This window comes from Takifugu rubripes, chromosome 1, assembly GCF_901000725.2.
Source record: "Takifugu rubripes chromosome 1, fTakRub1.2, whole genome shotgun sequence".
Classification (NCBI taxonomy): domain Eukaryota; kingdom Metazoa; phylum Chordata; class Actinopteri; order Tetraodontiformes; family Tetraodontidae; genus Takifugu; species Takifugu rubripes.
Genome location: NC_042285.1, coordinates 436762 through 457929, shown reverse-complemented (window position 1 = coordinate 457929; position 21168 = coordinate 436762). Strand labels below are relative to the sequence as shown.

General features: G+C 54.9%; 1 protein-coding gene across 1 annotated transcript; it reads left to right on the top strand.

Moving 5' to 3' along the window:
- The first annotated feature begins 1429 nt into the window (after positions 1-1429).
- prkcea (protein kinase C, epsilon a) lies at positions 1430-21081 on the top strand. The gene is given in 16 exon segments (XM_029845203.1): positions 1430-2533; positions 11630-11693; positions 14605-14770; positions 14942-14976; positions 15184-15272; positions 15798-15927; positions 16028-16170; positions 16248-16350; positions 16607-16800; positions 17076-17249; positions 17372-17526; positions 17674-17812; positions 17926-18072; positions 18074-18115; positions 18786-18932; positions 19295-21081. Coding segments are annotated over 16 exon segments (2223 nt in total). The 5' UTR covers positions 1430-2188; the 3' UTR covers positions 19445-21081.
- Positions 21082-21168: the final 87 nt, after the last annotated feature.

Sequence of the window (21168 nt, the reverse complement as noted above, 5' to 3'; positions counted from 1 at the left end):
GAGACAACCCATGGAACCCTTGGGAAAGACGGGTGTGTGAGTGCTGACATGTGATGCAGGAAAGGCAAAAGTGGAAGGAGATGTTGTCATCATCGCTGATGCTGCTGCTCCCAGAGGATCCTGATGAGTCCCAGAAGGATCGATCCGTTCTGTGCACCTTCAAACTCAGACCTGTGTTTTGGACCAGCCTGTAATGGAGATCTTCCTGAGAAAAGCTCTTTGTAGAAATTACTTTAATTGTGAGTTTATACTTTCCACAATTAGGGGCCTGGGTGTTGGAACTATTTGTTACTTTTGTGATGTTCAACGATGCACTGTGATGCACTTTTGTGCTTGTTATTTAGGTTTTTTTGTGGTTTGGTTTTGGGTTATACACCGTTTATGACATTTAATATTGTTTGGTTTAATTTGGATAGTTGGTCATGCTTTTATTGTGAAGGTACGGGGTAGGTGGAGCACACTGGGCGAGATTACATGTATGCGCAGGTAGACACAGGTGAGCCGGGCACCTGGGAGGGTTTATGGGCTTCTACCAGGACAAGAGAGGTAATAAAGAACCATTGTTCTTTGTTTGTTTGCTTGTCGATGGAAAATAAATCTCAGCAACCTTTATTGTTGCCTGGACAACGGGCTGACTCCTTATGTGCCTCAGTGCCGTTTGATTTGATTTTGTTTTATTATAGTTTGATTATTGATACGGAAGACAAATAGCCACTACACCTCTTGTAAGGTAGTCCGTGAAGGCAGCACCCGTTACGTCACTCCCTAAAGACGTCATAACAATGCGACGCGTCCATCTGCGCAGCAGGGGGCGCTGTAGACCAGCAAACATTCTTTACTTCTCACCTCCACAGGTCACGACCTGCCCTCCCGACAGTTTCTATAGCAACACACAGATCAGAATCAGAAATACCTCAGTGATCCGGGGGGGGTGGGGGGGGGATTAACTGTAACTTACAGCTGTATAAATAACAGTATAGATAGAGGAGAAATGTATAGAAATGTGAGGGAGAGCGATAGAATATTAAAGTTATCATATTTGGACTGTTGCGTTTCGGTTGTAATTGTATGTATTCGATGTATTTATATGCCGCCTGGTTTGATATACTTAGGAGGACCGCGTGTGTTTTGTCTGTTGTCTGTTGTCTGTAACCGGACATAAAGACTGACGAATTGACCAGATTCATTGACTGTCTGGACGCGGCAACTACACGCGCTCACGCACACGGACAAACGCGCACATTTACGCTCCACGCCTGCGGCTGAATTCCATTCCCACCGTCGTCTCCTGCTATCACAATACACCTCTTCCAATTACGCGTGCACGCACGCACGCACACACGCGCGCGCACGCACACACACGCACACACACACACACACACACACACACACACACACACATACACACACACACACCTCCCGTCTCATCCGCCCGGCAGCGGGTGACGCGTTTTGCGCATTTCCTGCAGCTCGCGCTCACTCACCGACTCACGAGAGTGAGCGCGGACGGGAAACGCGGTGGCGCGCGCCAGGACTGAAAAGAGAAAGAGCCGAATCGGGTTCGGAGCTCCGGGATGTATGAGGGGCCGCCGAGGCCGGAACGGGGGCGCGTCGAGGCTTTAGTTGCGGCGGCGGTCGGCGCAGATCTCGCGGCGCCGTGAGGCGGGCGCGCGGAGATTATCCCAGAGACGAGCTCCATTCCCGGATGGCTAGGCGCGGCTGCTCGCGCTCTCTCCCACCCTGACCCGGGAGAGCCGCACCAGGACCTCGGGAAGCTCCGGAGCCGCCGATGAAGCGAAGCGACGCGCACTAACCGAGCGGACTGAGGGTTTCACGCTCGGCCCGTCCCCAGCAAACGGACCCGGGACCGTAGAGGAGCGGGGGAGCCGCTCCGGGGGGGCGGAACTAGCCAGCGACCACCGCCGCCTTGTTGTGTTTGTCGCTGGGACCCATCAGCTGTGTGTGTGTGTGTGTGCGCGCGTGTGTGTGGATAACAGAATGTTCTAATATTCCCGTGTTAGACTGAGAGCCAGAGGAGCCAGCGGCATTATGGGATGTAGCAGGACTGTGCAGTAGCCCTGCTCGTTGGAAGGAAACACACCTCACAGGAGCAGGAACAGGCAGGCTGGCCTAGACACACACGCACACACACGTCGACACACACTTGTACACACACGTGTGTGCAGCCATGCCGGTGTTCAGTGGTGTGCTGAAGGTGCGAGTGTGTGAGGCGGTGGACCTGAAGCCCACCCCCTGGGCCTTGCGTCACGCCGTGGGGAAGAGCGGCTCCTTCCTCCTGGACCCCTACCTGGCCCTGAACCTCGACCAGACCCGGCTCGGCCAGACTGCTACCAGAACCAAGACCAACAGCCCCGCCTGGCACCAGGAATTCTGCACCGAGGTCCGGGAGGGACGGAGCCTGGAGTTGTCCGTGTTCCACGACGCACCCATCGGATATGACGACTTTGTGGCCAACTGCACCATCCAGCTGGAGGACCTGCTGCAGAACGGGACCAGGCACTACGAGGACTGGGTACGTGTGTGTGTGTGTGTGTGTGTGTGTGTGCGTGTGTGTGCGTGCGTGTGTGTGTGTGTGTGTGTGTGTTCTTGTCTCCCTGTCTCGGTCGCCCACTGAGCTCTGGGGCAGAACCTGACAGGTCCATAAGTCAGACCACCCTAACGGGCCCAGATAATATCTTCCTCGCGTCCTTACGGCTGGTTCCACCTGGAGGCCGATGCAGCGCACACACACCTGCACACACACTCACCTGCACACACACTCACCCGCACACACACACACCTGCACACACACACACCTGCACACACACTCACCTGCACACACACTTACCCGCACACACACTTACCCGCACACACACTCACCCGCACACACACACACCTGCACACACACACACCTGCACACACACTCACCTGCACACACACTTACCCGCACACACACTCACCTGCACACACACACACCTGCTGTTGGAGTGTCTCTGTATCAGGCTGGTTGCTGTCCCATGGTCTTGGCTTCTTTGCTCCAGTCGTCAGGTCATCAGGGGTCTGACCTCTACCAGCAGGTCCTCAGCTACACACATTCCTCCTCCTCCTCCTCCTCCTCCTCTTCTTCCTCCTCACCTCCTCCTCCCCTCCTCCACCTCCTCCTCCCCTCCTCCACCTCCTCCTCACCTCCTCCTTCTCCTCACCTCCTCCTCCCCTCCTCCACCTCCTCCTCCCCTCCTCCACCTCCTCCTCACCTCCTCCTTCTCCTCACCTCCTCCTCCCCTCCTCCACCTCCTCCTCCCCTCCTCCTCCTCCTCCTCACCTCCTCCTCCCCTCCTCACCTCCTCCTCCCCTCCTCCACCTCCTCCTCTCCTCCTCCCCTCCTCCTCCTCCTCCCCCCCTCCTCCACCTCCTCCTCCCCTCCTCCACCTCCTCCTCCCCTCCTCCACCTCCTCCTCCACCTCCTCTCCTCCTCCTCCTCAACAATGCTCCCTCTCAGCTCTACAGACACGCTGCAGCTCATTTGTTCCAGTTTCTCCTCCACTAATCTGATTGGTGTCGCTGGTGCCGTGTTTGAACTTGGAGATGATAAAGAGCCGCTTGTTTGGGCTCTGGAGCCTTTTGGGTTCCTGAAACATGTGACCGGTGCTGATCCTGCTGCTGTTTCCTCCAACAGCAGCAGGATCAGCAGCTGCCGTCAGGGTTCAATATTCACGCTCATTTGCTGCAGTGTTTTTAGGCCCGGGAGAGGCTGCAGAGGGTCTGTAGCTGGACTCACCTGGACCAATCACAGCACGAGAGGAAAGCAAACGTTCACTGGGGTCACATCTGATCTGTAGAATCTTGTTTTCCTGCTCTGGTGTCATGACGACGAGTAGAGAAATAGGCAGCAGGACGCAGGACGCTAGGGTGTCATCGGAGGGGACAAGTTATGTAATTACTCTCTGTTACACACACACACACACACACACACACACACACACACACACACACACTCACACACACTCACACACACACACACACACGCACACACACACACACACACACACACACTCACACACACTCACACACACACACACACACGCACACACACACACACACACACACACACACACTCACACACACACACACACACACACACACACACACACACACTCACACACACACACACACACACACACACAGTCCTCCTTGGTTCAATCATGATGATTTACCTTTATATCACTGTGATTTAGCCACAACGTTCTGATGACCTCACATTACCTGAACTATACTTACTGGTTTGCCTCAACCCTCACGGACGCACACACACACACACACACACACACACACACACACACACACACACACCCCTCCAGAGTTAGGTCAGGGTTTATAGATCACCCTGTCGATTGACTGCATCCCATCAAACAGGCCAGCTGTCTCGTCAATACATGATGCCTCAGGGCGGCGTGGCCCCGCCCACCCGCCCTCTGCCCCTACCTCCACCCCCCCTCTGTCCATACCTCCACCCATCCCCCCCGTCCATACCTCCCCCCCTCTGTCCATACCCCCCCCCCACGTCTTTAATCTCTTTCATCTTCCCACCATTTCAAAGCAGCACAAGCAGTTTTCTTCTTTGATGTGACAGAAGTCCTTCCTTTGTTTGACCTACAAGGATTAGCCCCCTCATGGGGGGGGGGGGGGGGGGGTTATCTGAGATAAGGTGAGGAGCTGAAACCAGAGATCCCAGGTGATGCACCTGTGTGAGCTTTGCTTTGGGCAGCTGCTCCGTGCCTCCCTGTGTCCAGTTGGGAGGAGGTTCGGGAGGGGGGGGGGGGGGGGGGTCCTGGTGGGGGCCTGTGTGGAGCAGGAGAGCTGCAGATCAGATGATGACAGGATTGTTCTCACGCTTCGGTGGTTGGCAGAGAAATGAAACATTTGAGAGGCTGTAAAGTTGTTCTCAGCACTCGACCCCCCCGCTGGAGGGACGGGCTGTTGTGACTTCTCACTTCCTCCGTCCTTCTGCCGCTTCGCTCCTTTCATCTCGTGTCCCCGGTGTCTTGGCGATGGTCCTCCCCCCTCCCTCCCCCCCTCCCTCCCCCTCAACTTCCTGTTCCCTTTTGTCCTCCACCTCTCCATCCCGCCCCCCCCACAGACCCCTCAGCTACCAGGTTGTTGTCCCGCGCTGCCGCTGAAAGATTAACCAGGCTTTGATGCTTATTAATTGTCCCGCTCGGTAATTGAGATGCTCCGCGGAGCCGTCGCCATGGCGATGCTGGCAGTCCCGTCCCCCTGGCGACAGCCTCACACCCACAGGAGGAGGCTGGCAGAGCGGCACCCTTTGGTGTTGACGAGTCGGAATCAGCACCGTTTCCCCAAGTGCTGAAACAGAAGAATTTCCAGTATGACCAGTGGAGGGTAACCAGGTGTGCCTGGACCTCCAGGTGTGCCTGGACCTCCAGGCGTGCCTGGACCTCCAGGCGTGCCTGGGCCTCCAGGTGTGCCTGGAGCCTCGCCGGTTCCGCCCCTTCGCACGGGCGTGTATCATGGCGGCGCCTGTGTTACGCCTGTAGACGCCCGGGTCTCTTGCTCCTCCCAATATGATCAGATGTTCCAGGGGCACCTCAGCCACGTCCTCCGTCTTCATTTGTCTCCCAGTCCTGTTAATCAAGGCCTCAGATTCATGACTTCTATCGGTTTTATAGGATTTATCGTGGTGTTTGAGCTCATCAGCGTGAAGGTCAGCAGCCAGGAAGCCCCCGTGGAAGATCATTAGCTCTGACATCCCATTTCAGATGCAGTTTACAGGCTTGTTGGCTTCCCAATCAGATTGTGTGTGAGCTAACCTGATCACAGCGTCCTGTAAGTGTGTTAGCTGTCCTGAGCACGCAGAGCAGCCCTCACACACCAGGACCGACGCTCCGGAGACCGGGACGACCCAGACACATTTCATAGCACAGCCGCTGGGAAAAGCATCGCAAAACACTCCAGAGTTGAATTATGCCGCACAGATCCTGAGAAGAACAAAGCTCCTCAAACCGTTTCTGAAAGTCTTCAGAATGAGTCAGTGATGAAGGAAAGATCCTGAGGTGAGGAGGTGCAGAGATCAGCTGTGTGGACATGGAAGAGTGTGTGCGTGTGTGTGTGTCTGTGTGTGTGTGTGTGTGTGTGTGTGTGTGTGTGTGTGTGTGTGGTCATGTGGACATCAGCGTCATCAGAAACCTGCCGCTCCAGGCTGCTGGACAGGTGAAGACAGCTCCCTGCTCCTGAGAAGCTTAACTTTTGGAAGAGTTGTGTTGATGTGAAGGAGAACAAAGTGGAACAAAGTCTCCAAACGTCACCGTTTTCCACCATTTTCCACCGCTTTCCACCATTTTCCACCGTTTTCCACCATTTTCCAGGAAGTGTGTTTTCATTCCTTCTCATCCGAGAGGGCCGACCTGCTGGACGGGGGCAGCCTGCACCTCCACCTCAGCTCCTCTTACACCATTAGCTGGGGTAGTGATGCACGACTCACGCACGTGCCTGTGCACGTACGTGCTGTGATAGGAGGGACGGGCAGACGGACGTGCGCGCCTGTGGCACCGCCGGCGTGGTGGAGCGCTCTGAAGCTGAAGCCTGTCGTTTGACAGATGGATGTGGGAGGTTGGACAGAGCTGGATGGGGGGGGGGGGTAGAGGGGGGTAAGGGGGGTGGTAGGGGGGGGGGGGTGGGGTAAGGGGGTAAGGGGGGGGAGAATGCAAGCTTTGAGTGTCCCGTCTGCTCGGGAGAGTGCTCCTCTGTGCTGCTACATATGGTGTGTGTGTGTGTGTGTGTGTGTGTGTGTGGAGCCTGTCTATGGGACCAGACGGCTGAGCCTGCATCTGTGTTTAATTCTTTGCTTGTTTAAAGGGAAAAAACCTCCAGTGTGTGACACTTCTGTAATTGTGTGTGTGCGTCTCTGTGTGTGTGTGTGTGTGTGTGTGTGTGTGTGTGTGTGAAGCCCTCGGTCTCTCTGGCTGTATCAGTGTCCTAATTGTCCTAACAGGATTAATGAGACAACATGACAGTGGCGCCCCAGGGACCCGGACCGGTGTGTGTGTGTGTGTGTGTGTGTGTGTGTGTGTGTGTGTGTGTCCACAGCAGCTTGAAGTCTCATCCTGTCTCCAGAACGTGACGCTGGGATGTTAAAACCTTCCACTCTGTCCTATTGATTAGCATTTAAAGGGCTTCCATATTTGATGAGGGACAGATGAATAATTGGGGGAGGGGTTTATCCAGTTTGGGATCTGCTGGTTCCAGGATGGATGTTGGCCAGGAACGCCGATGCTCAGGGCTCTTAGTCTTCCCTCCCAGACTGACCTGCCGAACCCCCCCAGAACATCAGCAGAGGTCTGCTGTTGTGATCACATGACTCAGACTCCATCAGCAACAGGTCTGAATCAGGTGATGTGGCCTCTCCCACAGGCTGAGGAGGCTCTGCTAACCTTAGCAATTAGCAGCTAACTGCTGCTAGCTGGTGATGGTGATGATGATGATGATGGTGGTGGTGATGATGGTGATGATGGTGGTGATGGTGGTGGTGATGGTGGTGGTGATGATGATGGTGGTGGTGATGATGGTGATGATGGTGATGATGGTGGTGATGATGGTGGTGATGGTGGTGGTGATGGTGGTGGTGATGATGGTGATGATGGTGGTGATGGTGATGATGATGGTGGTGGTGATGATGGTGATGATGGTGATGATGATGGTGGTGGTGATGATGGTGATGATGATGGTGATGATGGTGATGATGGTGATGATGGTGGTGATGGTGATGATGGTGGTGGTGGTGATGATGGTGATGATGGTGGTGATGATGGTGGTGGTGATGATGATGATGGTGGTGGTGATGATGGTGATGATGGTGATGATGATGGTGGTGGTGATGATGGTGATGATGATGGTGATGATGGTGATGATGATGGTGATGATGGTGATGATGGTGGTGGTGGTGATGATGGTGATGATGGTGGTGATGATGGTGGTGGTGATGATGGTGATGATAATGGTGATGATGGTGATGATGATGGTGGTGGTGATGATGGTGATGGTGGTGATGATGGTGATGATGGTGATGGTGATGATGATGATGATGGTGGTGATGATGGTGATGGTGATGGTGATGATGATGGTGGTGGTGATGATGGTGATGATGGTGATGATGATGGTGATGATGGTGGTGATGGTGATGATGATGGTGGTGATGGTGGTGGTGATGATGGTGATGATGGTGATGGTGATGATGGTGATGGTGATGATGATGTGATGATGATGTGATGATGATGTGATGATGATGTGATGATGGTGATGATGGTGGTGATGGTGGTGATGATGGTGATGATGATGTGATGATGGTGATGATGGTGGTGATGATGTGATGTGATGATGGTGATGATGATGGTGATGATGATGATGATGATGTGATGATGTGATGATGATGATGAACAGACAGATACATCCCGTCTCCGGGCCAGTTCTCAGAATGCTGCTGGTCCAACTGGACCTTCTGGACACCCAGAAGGTCCAGAGGTGTTTCTGGTGAGTGAAACTGGTCCTGGATCGTATTTGTAGCTTTGAAGCAGCAGCAGAAGGTTGAAAGCAGGACGGATGGACACAGCCGTCCCAGGTGCTGTGGAACCCACGTCCTTCACCTGTGTACACCTGGCTCACCTGCTCAGAGGTGCCCCCCCCCCCAGGCTTCTCTTTCATTTGAGGCCTAAAGGCTCCAGATTTTCCTCCCTGGAATAAAGGACCTTCCTGGTTTTCCTTTGATCTCTGGTTCGTACGCCTGTGGCTGCACGTGTGAGCGGCGCAGGTGTTCTGGCCGTCTCGGACCGACCCGGCATGACCTCAATGACGGAGCCTCCATTTGCTCCGTTTCCAAAAGCACTCAGTCCATCTTTCATGTGAAATCCCGCTGAGATCGGAGGTTACGCAAGAGGGTTGGTTGGGATTAGCGCACGGTCCGAGCGTAGCATGAAGAACGCGGCGGTTTGTGGGTCGCCCTCGTTACGTGCTGCAACAGAAGGGTGATGAGCTTACGCCAGCTTTACGTAAAGTTGAGCCCAAACCGCTCCTCCATCCCTCCGGTCGACTCCGGGCTCCGTTTCAAGCTGAATTCCTTTGATGCAGCGTCACCGTCAGGTCCTTGGGCCCCGGGTCAGTAGCTTCCTGCTGTGCTAGCGAGCTAAATGCTATCAAAGCTCCGCCTGTCACCTACGCTCCCGCTAGCTAGCGCTCTCTGAACCCGTAGCTGCAGGTGGTGACGGCGGCTCGGGGACCGTAATGTTGGAGACACCCTCGTTTTTATCCTCATGATTCTGGGATTGAGGGAATCTTTAGATTTTCCAGTGGAAGAAAGTCAATTCCAGGACGTGGATTTAATCAGGACAAACGTCAGGGATCTGAGATTATTCAGCCCCCCCCCCCCCCCCCCGATCAGGTGTTGATTATTCAGCCCCCCCCTCAGGTGTTGATTATTCAGCCCCCCCCCCCAGGTGTTGATTACCCCCCCCTCAGGTGTTGGTTCCCCCCCCCTCAGGTGTCGGTGCTGCTCTACCCCTGCATGTGTTTGCTGCCTGTGTCCCACTGTTGCGTAAGAGGATCGGCTGCTGTCCCAGAGCTTAGTGAGGGATTAGAACCAGCCCCCCTCCCCCCCCCCCCCCCTTTAGGGGATGACGTCATCATTTGTCCTCAGCTCCTGCTCACATTTGTACATCATGTTTGTTAATTCTGTCAGATTATTTACTTTGGAATTCTCGGAATAAAATTTCCCGTCATCACACTCACACGTGCACTCACACGTGCACTCACACGTGCTCTCACGCACGCACGCACGCACTCACACGTGCACTCACACATGCACTCACACGTGCACTCACACATGCACTCACTCACACATGCACTCACACACGCACTCACACATGCACTCACACGTGCACTCACACATGCTCTCACACGTGCACTCACACACTCACTCACACGTGCACTCACACGTGCACTCACACACTCACTCACACGTGCACTCACACGTGCTCTCACACATGCACTCACACATGCTCTCACACGTGCACTCACACACGCACTCACTCATACACGCACTCACACATGCACTCACACATGCTCTCACACGTGCACTCACACGTGCACTCACACACGCACTCACTCATACACGCACTCACACATGCACTCACACGTGCACTCACACACTCACTCACGCACGCACTCACACGTGCACTCACACGTGCTCTCACACATGCACTCACACGTGCTCTCACACGTGCACTCACACGTGCACTCACACACGCACTCACTCATACACGCACTCACACATGCACTCACACATGCACTCACACGTGCACTCACACACTCACTCACGCACGCACTCACACGTGCACTCACACATGCTCTCACACGTGCACTCACACACGCACTCACTCATACACGCACTCACACATGCACTCACACATGCTCTCACACGTGCACTCACACGTGCACTCACACACGCACTCACTCATACATGCACTCACACATGCACTCACACATGCTCTCACACGTGCACTCACACACTCACTCACGCACGCACTCACACGTGCACTCACACGTGCTCTCACACGTGCACTCACACGTGCTCTCACACGTGCACTCACACGTGCACTCACACGTGCACTCACACGTGCTCTCACGCACACGCACACACGCACTCACTCATACACGCACTCACACAGGCACTCACACACGCACTCACACGTGTACTCACACGTGCACTCACACGTGCACTCACACATGCACCCACATCATGAAACACCACTGTGGCCTGGCCGTCACTCACATCTCTGGGATCTTCCATCCCATCCTCATGTCCTCTCGTCCTCTTGTCCTCATGTCCTCTTGTCCTCATGTCCTCTTGTCCTCATGTCCTCTTGTCCTCTTGTCCTCATATCCTTTTGTCCTCTTGTCCTCATGTCCTCTCGTCCTCATGTCCTCTCGTCCTCATGTCCTCTAGTCCTCTCGTCCTCATGTCCTCTTGTCCTCATGTCCTCTCGTCCTCTTGTCCTCTCGTCCTCATGTCCTCTTATCCTCTCGTCCTCATGTCCTCTTGTCCTCTCGTCCTCTTATCCTCATGTCCTCATGTCCTCTTGTCCTCTTATCCTCATGTCCTCTCGTCCTCTTGTCCTCTCGTCCTCTCATCCTCATGTCCTCTTGTCCTCATGTCCTCTTGTCCTCATGTCCTCTCGTCCTCTTGTCCTCTTGTCCTCTCGTCCTCTTATCCTCATGTCCTCTCGTCCTCTTGTCCTCATGTCCTCGTGTCCTCTTGTCTTCCCTGTCTCCTGGTAACAGGACCAGGCAGCAGAAGCTCTCAACATCTCCACATTGTTTGAACACAATAGCTGAACAGAGTCTTGGCTTCATTCTGGCGCCTGTGAACAGGCGGGAATCAGCCGCCATCATCTGAGGGGCAGGAACCTTCAGATTCAGAACCCTGAAGGTTGTGCCGGGCCCGGTGGGCCCGGTGGGCCCGGTGGGCCCGGCACAACCTTCAGGTTGTGCCAGGTTCCTTCCGGAGGCGTTACTTCCTGTTTGCTTCCTCTGTTTCACCGTTTCTCTCTGTCTTTGTCTCCAGATCGACCTGGAACCCGAGGGGAAGGTCTACGTGGTCATCGACCTGTCCGGTTCCTCCACCGAAGGTGAACACAACAAAACACTCTTTCACAGGGAACACCTGACTGGTTCGAGCCGCCGCCTGTCTGGGCTGGTTTGGCTGCTCCATCGCTGCAGCAGGTCCGGTGCTCCCGGGCCGTTCCTCCTGGGGGGGGACCAGGCTCTCCATCATGTCCGCTCCTCCAGTAATGATTTAAATGCTTGGGTAACCACCAGCGAGTCCTGGCGCCCGTTAGCCCTCCTCGCCACCTGCGTCTCGTTTTCGCGCTCTCGTCTTCAACATCTCGCCGTTTACATCCCGGACGGGCGTTTTCAGAGGGTCCAGGAAGGTTCCTCCGGGCCGCGTCGCCCTGGATCAGGTGCTTCTTCAACGTGGAGGAAATGAAGCTGATATTGGCAGCGTGTCGGTGCTCCTCTAACGCTCCCGACGCCTCCGCCAGGCGGCGGCGTGCTGCGTCTTCACGCCGCCGGTCCTGTGAAACGGGTCCCAGAGGGAGACGAAGACCTGCTGCTCCCCCACAGGTTCCAGCAGAACCTCCTCCTCTCTTCTGTCTGCCCTCCTTTTCCTCCTCCATTTGTAACGGAAACAAGGAGAACATCTCACCCTCAGTTGTTCTCCACACCCACACACACACGTGCACATCGCTGTGCACGGCAGACAGGCATCTCTATTTATAAGCAGGTGTAAAGTTACAGGTGCAGGTGAAACGGACTGTCAGCATACAGGCAGAGTGAGTGTGTGTGCACGAGAGTGTGTGTGCACGTGACTGGGTGTGTGTGCACAAGAGTGTGTGTGCACGAGAGTGTGTGTGCACGTGACTGGGTGTGTGTGCACAAGAGTGTGTGTGCACGAGAGTGTGTGTGCACGTGACTGGGTGTGTGTGCACAAGAGTGTGTGCGATTCTTCTTCTATCCAACAGTATCACAGACAACAGCCGAGTAGGTTCTTAAAATAGTCCAGGAGATTGAACTAGAGATTACACACACACACACACACACACACACACGCACACACCCCCAGGATCCATGACTTGCCCTCCTCGTCCGTGATTGGCCACTCCCTCGTGACCTCATGGAGGCTCCGCCCACTCCTGAACTTCCTTCCCATAGTTGAGGGGTGGTGTGTGTTCTGAGGGGGGCGGGGGGGGGCAGCACGAGAGGAAGAGGTGGTATTTTTATCTGCCCTCACACTGCTGTCATGCAGACAGACTCTACAGGAACCAACCAGGACGGGTCTCTGGCGCCGTCCGTCCCAGGTGAAGGACGCCATGTGACACTGTGCCCCGAGAACCCGAGCGTGTGACCTCATGACCTCCAGAAAGGTTCCCTGGTTCAGCGGAAGGTTCTTGGTTACAACGTTACAATGTTACAACAGGAACGACGACGTAACGCGGACGCCCTTGTTGTAACGCGGTGGCGGCGGCGGCGGCGGCGGCGGCGGCGCCCTCCTCAGCCTACCTGGGTGGACTTCCTGGACAGATGGATGATGTATTATGTAAAACAGTCATCCCCATAATGGGCTGTTAAGCTGTCTCTAGCGTGCACGCTCCCTCTCTCTCGCTCTTTCTCACTCACACACACACACTCACACACGCACTCACACACTCACACACACACACACTCACACACACACACTCATACACGCACACACACACACACACTCATACACGCACTCATACACGCACTCACACATGCACTCACACACACACTCACACACACTCACGCACACACTCACACACACACACTCACACACACTCACACACACACACACACACTCACACACACTCACACACACACACACACACACACTCACAGAGCCCCTAGACAGTCTGACTGTAATCCAACTGCACTGTAACCACCTGGCTAACATCTCAGGAGGAAGAGTGACGGAAGACAAACTAGGACAGCAGAGAGGAGGAGTGTGGGAGGGGGGGGAGGGAGGGGGAGCGTGGGGGGGGGGGGGGAGTGGAGGCGGCTCGCTCATCTTAAGGTTCCCTCGGAAAACGCTTCTGTTTCCGGGGAGACGCAGAGAGGAAAGGAAGGGCTGGCTGGATGGTGCCTGTGAGGAGGAGTATTTTAATATGCTGTCCTTGGTTTTAATGCCCACACACGGAGGTATAAATAGACAGCGCACGTACGCGTGCACGGGCCTCTGCTCGGGTGTTGGAGGAGGGAGGAGGGGAGGCAGCTGAAGGAGCACCTATCTCCAGGGGATGAAAGTGTTCTTCCGGGGGCCGGGGGCCGGGGGCGGCCCGGTGGTGCAACAGGGAGCACCGTGGCCTCACGTGCACGAGTGGCCTCACGTGCACGAGTGTTTCGGGGAGAACCTTCCTTCAACAAACAAGCAATAAACCCACCTGCACTGTAACAAAGAACAAGATTTCTAGTTCATTAACTGCTCATGTGAAGGTGAACGAAGCCTGAATTATGAAAGACACTTTAATTATCGACCAATTACAATCGTGAGTGAGGTGTAAACAAGTAAACAAGTCTGAAATGAATCCAACAACAAGTCTGAGGCTTCATGTTACCGGGAACGTGACGTAAAGATGTGGCCCCACTTCCTAAATCCATCAAATAGACACAAAAATCCCTACACATTATTATAAAAATTGAAAGAATTCCTTTGTTTTTTCCTGTCGGCTTGACGCAATGGCTCGTGCACAACGATGCTCGTGCACAACAACACACGTGCACAACAATGCTCGTGCACAACTACGCTCGTGCACAACGGGCTGCTGCCCGGCGCCAGTCTGTTAACACGGGTCACATGGTCACATGACCAGTCAAACTGTTAGTCTATTAATGTCGTGTCATGATGGTCAATGGAGTTAATGGCCCAGCTCACAGCTGCACGTGGAGGAGGCACACGCACACACACACACACACACACACGTGCACAGGTGACAGTATCTCACCACTGTGGTTCACCCACAGCCTCCGGAAGCAACGATAATGAGGAGCGAGTGTTCCGAGAGAGGATCGGACCCCGGCGCCGGCAGGGAGCCGTCCGGAGACGCGTCCATCAGGTCAACGGACACAAGTTCATGGCCACCTACCTGAGACAGCCCACCTACTGCTCACACTGCAGGGACTTCATCTGGTAGGACACACACAACACAACAAGGACACGTTAACACAAAAAAGCTGGTTTCATATCTTCATCTGATGTTTTAGAGTCTTTCTTTTGGTTTACATCCTGTCACACACACACACACACACACACACACACTCTGGCTGAAATGCTGACTCCTGTGTGTGTGTGATCTGATAGGGGCGTGCTGGGGAAGCAGGGCTACCAGTGCCAGGGTGAGTACACACTCAGGTGAAGCTCATGTTTTATGGACGAAGCACAACAAGCTGACATGTTTGATGAATGACAGCTGTGGTTTCCCCACAACCATCACAAAAGACAAGATCAAAGCGAGCAAAGATGTGTTTCTGTGATGCTAAGCTAACGGGCTGTTGCATCAGAACAAAGAGCAGCTTTCTGATTGTCTCCTGGTGTGTTTCCAGTGTGTACTTGTGTTGTTCACAAGCGCTGCCATGAACTCATCATCACCAAGTGTGCTGGGATGAAGAAACAGGAGGACACACCCGAAGAGGTGTGTGTGTGTGTGTGTGTGTGTGTATATGTGTGTGTGTGTGTGTGTGTCGGGTTGCAAGTTGTGCTAGCATTCTGACATTAACAGTAAGCTCTCACTGACCTGTGTGTGTGTGTATATGTGTGTGTGTGTGTATATATGTGTGTGTGTGTGTATATTCAGATTCAGATTCAGATTCAGATCCTTTATTGTCCCACACGGGGAAATTTACAGTGCAACAACAGCAACAAGAGCACTCAGGGAAAAATAAGATAGAATCAAATAGAAATCAAATGGAATATACAAAGAGGATGTATATTTACAATAATCCAGATAAATGGATACTCGGCCTCTGTGTACCTGTACATAGTACAGAGGGTGAATACAATTACATATCAGAATATATAATATTCAGATTGTATATGTGTGTGTGTGTGTGTCGGGTTGCAAGTTGTGCTAGCATTCTGACATTAACAGTAAGCTCTCACTGACCTGTGTGTGTGTGTGTGTGTGTGTGTGTGTGTGTGTGTGTGTGTTCCTCTCCAGGTGGGCTCACAGAGGTTCAGTGTTAACATGCCGCACAAGTTCAGTATTCACAACTACAAGGTGCCCACCTTCTGCGACCACTGTGGCTCCCTGCTGTGGGGCCTGATGAGGCAGGGTCTGCAGTGCAAAGGTGCGTTCAGGTGCAGTCGGGAACCTACAGCGTCGGCCAACGGATCTCAGCCACATGATGCTTTTTAAGCGTTTAAGCCGAGCCGACCTTCCTCCCACAGTGTGTAAGATGAACGTGCACCGAAGGTGTGAGAAGAACGTGGCTCCTAACTGTGGCGTGGACGCCCGAGGAATCGCCAAGGTCCTGTCCGACCTGGGCGTCACCCCCGACAAGATCTCCAACACCGCACAGCGCCGGAGGAAGGTACCGTTGTCCCCAGAGAGGCGGCGGCGCGGTGAAACGCCCGATGACACCAGAACCACCCTCTTCTCTCCCTGCAGTTGACCCCAGGACAGGAAGCCCCCCAGGGTCCTCCTGAGCTCTCCCAGACGGACGAGAACAGCCTGGGCCAGGCTGCTGTGCCCCCCTCCCCCTCACAGCAGGGTATGGCTGAACACACACGTGTGTGTGTGAGTGTGTGTGTGTGTGAGAGAGCCAACGTTTCCATTCCTGTCATCATTTTTTAGTCTCTTCTTGTTGCTGAACTTGAGTTATCTAAGCCCCTCCCCCCCAACACCGCCCACCTGCACCATTTGGTCGCCACGGTTACTCATGGTCTTCTCACGTACAGGCTGAGAAGCCAAAGTTAACGTTGTGTTTGTCAGCTGGGTCATGAGGGATCTCTGTTCTGGTCCCACAGACCTGGCGGGGCTGGATCGCCTGCAGGCGGCGCTGTCCCTGGATCAGCAGGGACCCCAACACTCCTCCTCCTCCTCCTCGTCCACCACCTCCTCCTCTTCGTCCTCGGCGGGCAGGGAGGACGGCCAGGTCCAGAGGAGGACGCTGAAGGACTTCAACTTCATCAAAGTTCTGGGCAAAGGCAGCTTCGGCAAGGTGGGACACGTTTAGGGACGGAATTGTGTTGGCAGCTCCGGGACATGTCCCCCCCCATGGACTGAGTGTCCCCTGGGCTGTTGTCCAGTAGGACGTGTGTCCCAGTTTGGACAGCATCGGTGGTCAAACATCAGCAACACCTCCAACAGCGTCCTGTAGACACCTGTGAGGACACGATGACGTCCCACATACACTGTCACGTCCACGTTCCTCACACGGTCCCACGTCCTCGTGGTTGTGAGTCCAGATTCCTGAGGTTCCTCTCCCCGATCCAGGTGATGCTGGCAGAGCTGAAGGGGTCAGAGGACGTTTATGCCGTCAAGGTCCTGAAGAAGGACGTGATCCTGCAGGACGACGATGTCGACTGCACCATGACGGAGAAGCGCATCCTGGCCCTGGCCCGCCGACACCCCTACCTCACCCAGCTGCACTGCTGCTTCCAGACACGGGTAGGGGGGGCGGACGGAGGCGGCGCTCATGTCCCGGCCCCAGAGTGTGTCTCAGTGTGTGTGTGTGTGTGGGTGTGTGTGTGTGTGCGTGTGTGTGTGTGTGTGTGGGTGGCTCTCTGCAGGATCGTCTGTTCTTCGTCATGGAATACGTGAACGGAGGAGACCTGATGTTCCAGATCCAGCGCTCCAGGAAGTTCGACGAGCCGCGCTCCCGCTTCTACGCCGCCGAGGTCACCTCGGCGCTCATGTTCCTGCACCGCAACGGCGTCATCTACAGGTGAGCGTCCCCGCCGGGCCCGGGTCTCCTGAGGCTCCTGGGGACACCTGGCTGCTTTAATTAGCTTCTGGGAGGATTCTCAGCTCTTTAAAGATTCATGCCTCTGGGATCCAGATGGAGCCGGTTCTCAGCGTGCGTCTCTTTCAGGGATCTGAAGCTGGACAACATCCTGCTGGACGCAGAGGGACACTGCAAGCTGGCCGACTTCGGCATGTGCAAAGAGGGCATCATGAACGGCGTGACCACCACCACCTTCTGTGGCACACCTGACTACATCGCCCCCGAGGTCAGCTCCCGCTCCGCCCACAGAACGTCCTGAATCAGGACTCGTTAGCATTAGCGGCGGCGGCGTCGCCGTGAGACACAGGTGGGCGTGTTGATGTGCTCCTGTTGACTCAGATCCTGCAGGAGCTGGAGTACGGCGCCTCGGTGGACTGGTGGGCGCTCGGGGTTCTGATGTACGAGATGATGGCCGGACAGCCGCCGTTCGAGGCCGATAACGAAGACGATTTGTTCGAGTCCATCCTCCACGACGACGTCCTCTACCCCCGTCTGGCTCAGCAAAGAAGCCGTTTCTATCCTCCGAGCGGTACGTGGCGACGCGCACGGACGCCCTTGGCGACGCCCACTAGCACGTTCGGCTCACTCTGCCCTCGTGTTACTAGAACTTTCTCACACGTACACGACCGAAAGGTCCCGACCTTAGAATCACTCCTGCCCAGGAGGCTAACCCCAAGGCTAACATGACATGCAGCTAGCATCAGTGAGCGTGTTCTTATGGGCTGATCTGAAGCTCAGTGGCATCAGATCAGCGGCACCGTCATGAAAGGTGCGACTGCTCGCTTTAGCGTCCTCGCCACGGTTCCCGTTCCCGTCCTCTCCAACGCTCCAACACGGGAGCTTCAGCTGTGACTTTCTGTCATCGAGGAAACGCCACAGCAGCCAGAGAGGCGGCGGCCTCGGCGGCGTGAGCGTGAAGCCGCCTCCGTCACAAAGTGCTCCTCTAAACGCCGAACAGACGCGCCACCAAAGAGAGGCAGCTTTTAGTGAGAGTAAATAACACCGTCAATCTGTTGACCCGCTTCATCGGGCCGGCCCGTCCACACAGCCGTTAATGCTTCGCTCTATTATTAGCAGCCAAACGCACCCCCCCACCCCTTCCCACCGCTCTGTTCCTGGCCTGGAACTGAAGATAATGGCTGTAATAACCGGGCTGCATTTCACAGTTTACACAATCAAAACTGTGTTTGTGTGTGCAGTTCATGACCAAGAACCCGGCCAAGCGGCTGGGCTGCGTGGTGACCCAGGGCTGCGAGGAGGCCATCAAGACCCACGCCTTCTTCAGGGAGATCGACTGGGTCCTGCTGGAGCAGAGGAAAGTGAAGCCGCCCTTTAAACCCCGAATCGTAAGAGACGCACACAGCAGCACGCGCAGCAGCACGCGCAGCAGCACGCGCAGCAGCATTTTACCGTAGTGGGAATCATCATTCCCCTGCCGGCGCTCCGCGTGGGGGGCCTCCGGGCCGGTTCTGCTCATTATGGGGCCGTTAGCATGGCTGAGCCTGCAGCTACAGCAGTGGCCCAGCAGGAGCCGGAAATCTGCTGTGGAACATGTCGCACACATGGAGGCGCGCGCGGATCCCGCAGGGTCGCGTCACCCAGCAGGCGGCGCCGCCGCCGACAGCCACTAGGGGGCGCCGCTGCACCACTTCTTAGTGCCTTTGTGCTGACTCGTCTCCTCACGTCGTGTGTGTGTGTGTGTTTGCAGAAAACCAAACGTGATGTGAATAACTTTGACCAGGACTTCACTAAGGAGGACCCGGTGCTGACGCCCACCGACGAGGCCATCATCCGTCAGATCAACCAGGAGGAGTTCAAAGACTTCTCTTACTGCGCCCCCGAGGAGACGCACACCTAAAACACACACACACACACTGATCCAACAACCATAACACACACCTGGATACACACACACTGCTGATCCTTCCACACACTCTCGACGTAGAAGCTGAATAGTTGTTTCTTTTGGGATCTTCTTGACTTGCATTGTGTTGTTCCTGTTGCCTGGGTTTATTATTATGATACCGTTTAATCACGATATGAATATTGATATGAATACGCACGCACACGCTCACACACAGGCCCACGTGCACACTTTAAATACAGACTTAAACACACCACAGACACGTGGCTCACTGCACCTGGACAAGCCCACACACACGCACGCATGCACGTAGGCGCGTGCACGCCCCTCCCCCCACACGCATGGACTGTGCAGTGTGTCCTGTATATAGCCTGTGTTGATCGGCTGTATCGTGTCGGTGTCGTCTGCTCGTGGCGGAGGGTGGCGGCGCATGATGGACCGTCTGTTTCCTGTCCTGACTGGACCGGTTGGGGCCCAGAACCCTTTGTGCAATACCAAGACCACCGCAGGATGTTCCGCTTGTCGGCCCGCCCGCTCCGCGTCCTCCCGTCTGCTGTGAGGCTGAGGAGTTACAGGCTATGGAACTAATTATGTGGAGCGGAGAGTTACAGGTGTAGCAGCGCACAGGTGTACGTCAGCTGTGTGCTGCTGCTCCCCTGTGTGTGTGTGTGTGTGTGTGTGTCTGTGTGTGTGTGTGTGTGCGTGCGAGCGTCGTTCTGCTGTGAATGCACATTACTGCATGCGTGAATGGCTCATTTGGCCCCTCCCCTTTTGCGCTCAACTTTTCCGTATCCATGGTTACGGCAGTGTTTTTCCTTCCCTCTTCTCCAAAGCACCAATTCCCTTTTCCCCGTCTCCGGCAGTCCTCTCGCTCGGCCCAAACCACGAACTTCTCTCACTTTTTACTCCTTTCATATGGCTGTTCTTCTTCTTCTTCTTCTTCTTTTTTATGCTCATGAATATTATTATTATTATTATTATTATTATTATTATTGTTGTTGTTGTTGTTGTTGTAAAGTGTATCCGGAGGAAACCTTGGTGTATTATACTCTATCTATACTATCACAGGTCTGTTACAGCCGGTTGAGGGTGTGAAAAACCAGCAACTGAATTACCTCTGAACACACACACACACACACACACACACGGCAGGTTGACGCTGTCCTCCGCTCGCCCCCCCCTCTCTCTCCCTCACACACACTCGGCAGACACGTATATGCACAGAGGGTCCGTCGTCGCATGCATCGTCCCCAGTGATCTACAGGTGAACGGGTTTCTGGCGTGTGCAGTAGTCAGTGTGTAGTAAAGCTTTTGTGCAGCCAGGGTCTGGCCTGGTCCTGGTCCTGGTCCTGGTCCTGGGCCTGGGCCTGGTCCTGGTCCTGGTCCTGGTCCTGGTCCTGGTCCTGGGCCTGGGCCTGGGCCTGGTCCTGGTCCTGGGCCTGGGCCTGGGCCTGGGCCTGGTCCTGGTCCTGGTCCTGGTCCTGGTCCTGGGCCTGGGCCTGGGCCTGGTCCTGGTCCTGGTCCTGGTCCTGGGCCTGGGCCTGGTCCTGGTCACACTATCTAAATCTGTGCCAAATGTCGTGCAACAGCCGGACGAGTCCCGCCTGCTCAATAAAACACTGTCGACCGCACTCCCGGGCTCTGGCCTCCTTTCTGCTCGCTCTTTTTCTGATGGGGGTGGAGAGGAAATGGGGGGGGGGGGGGGGGGTGTGATGCTC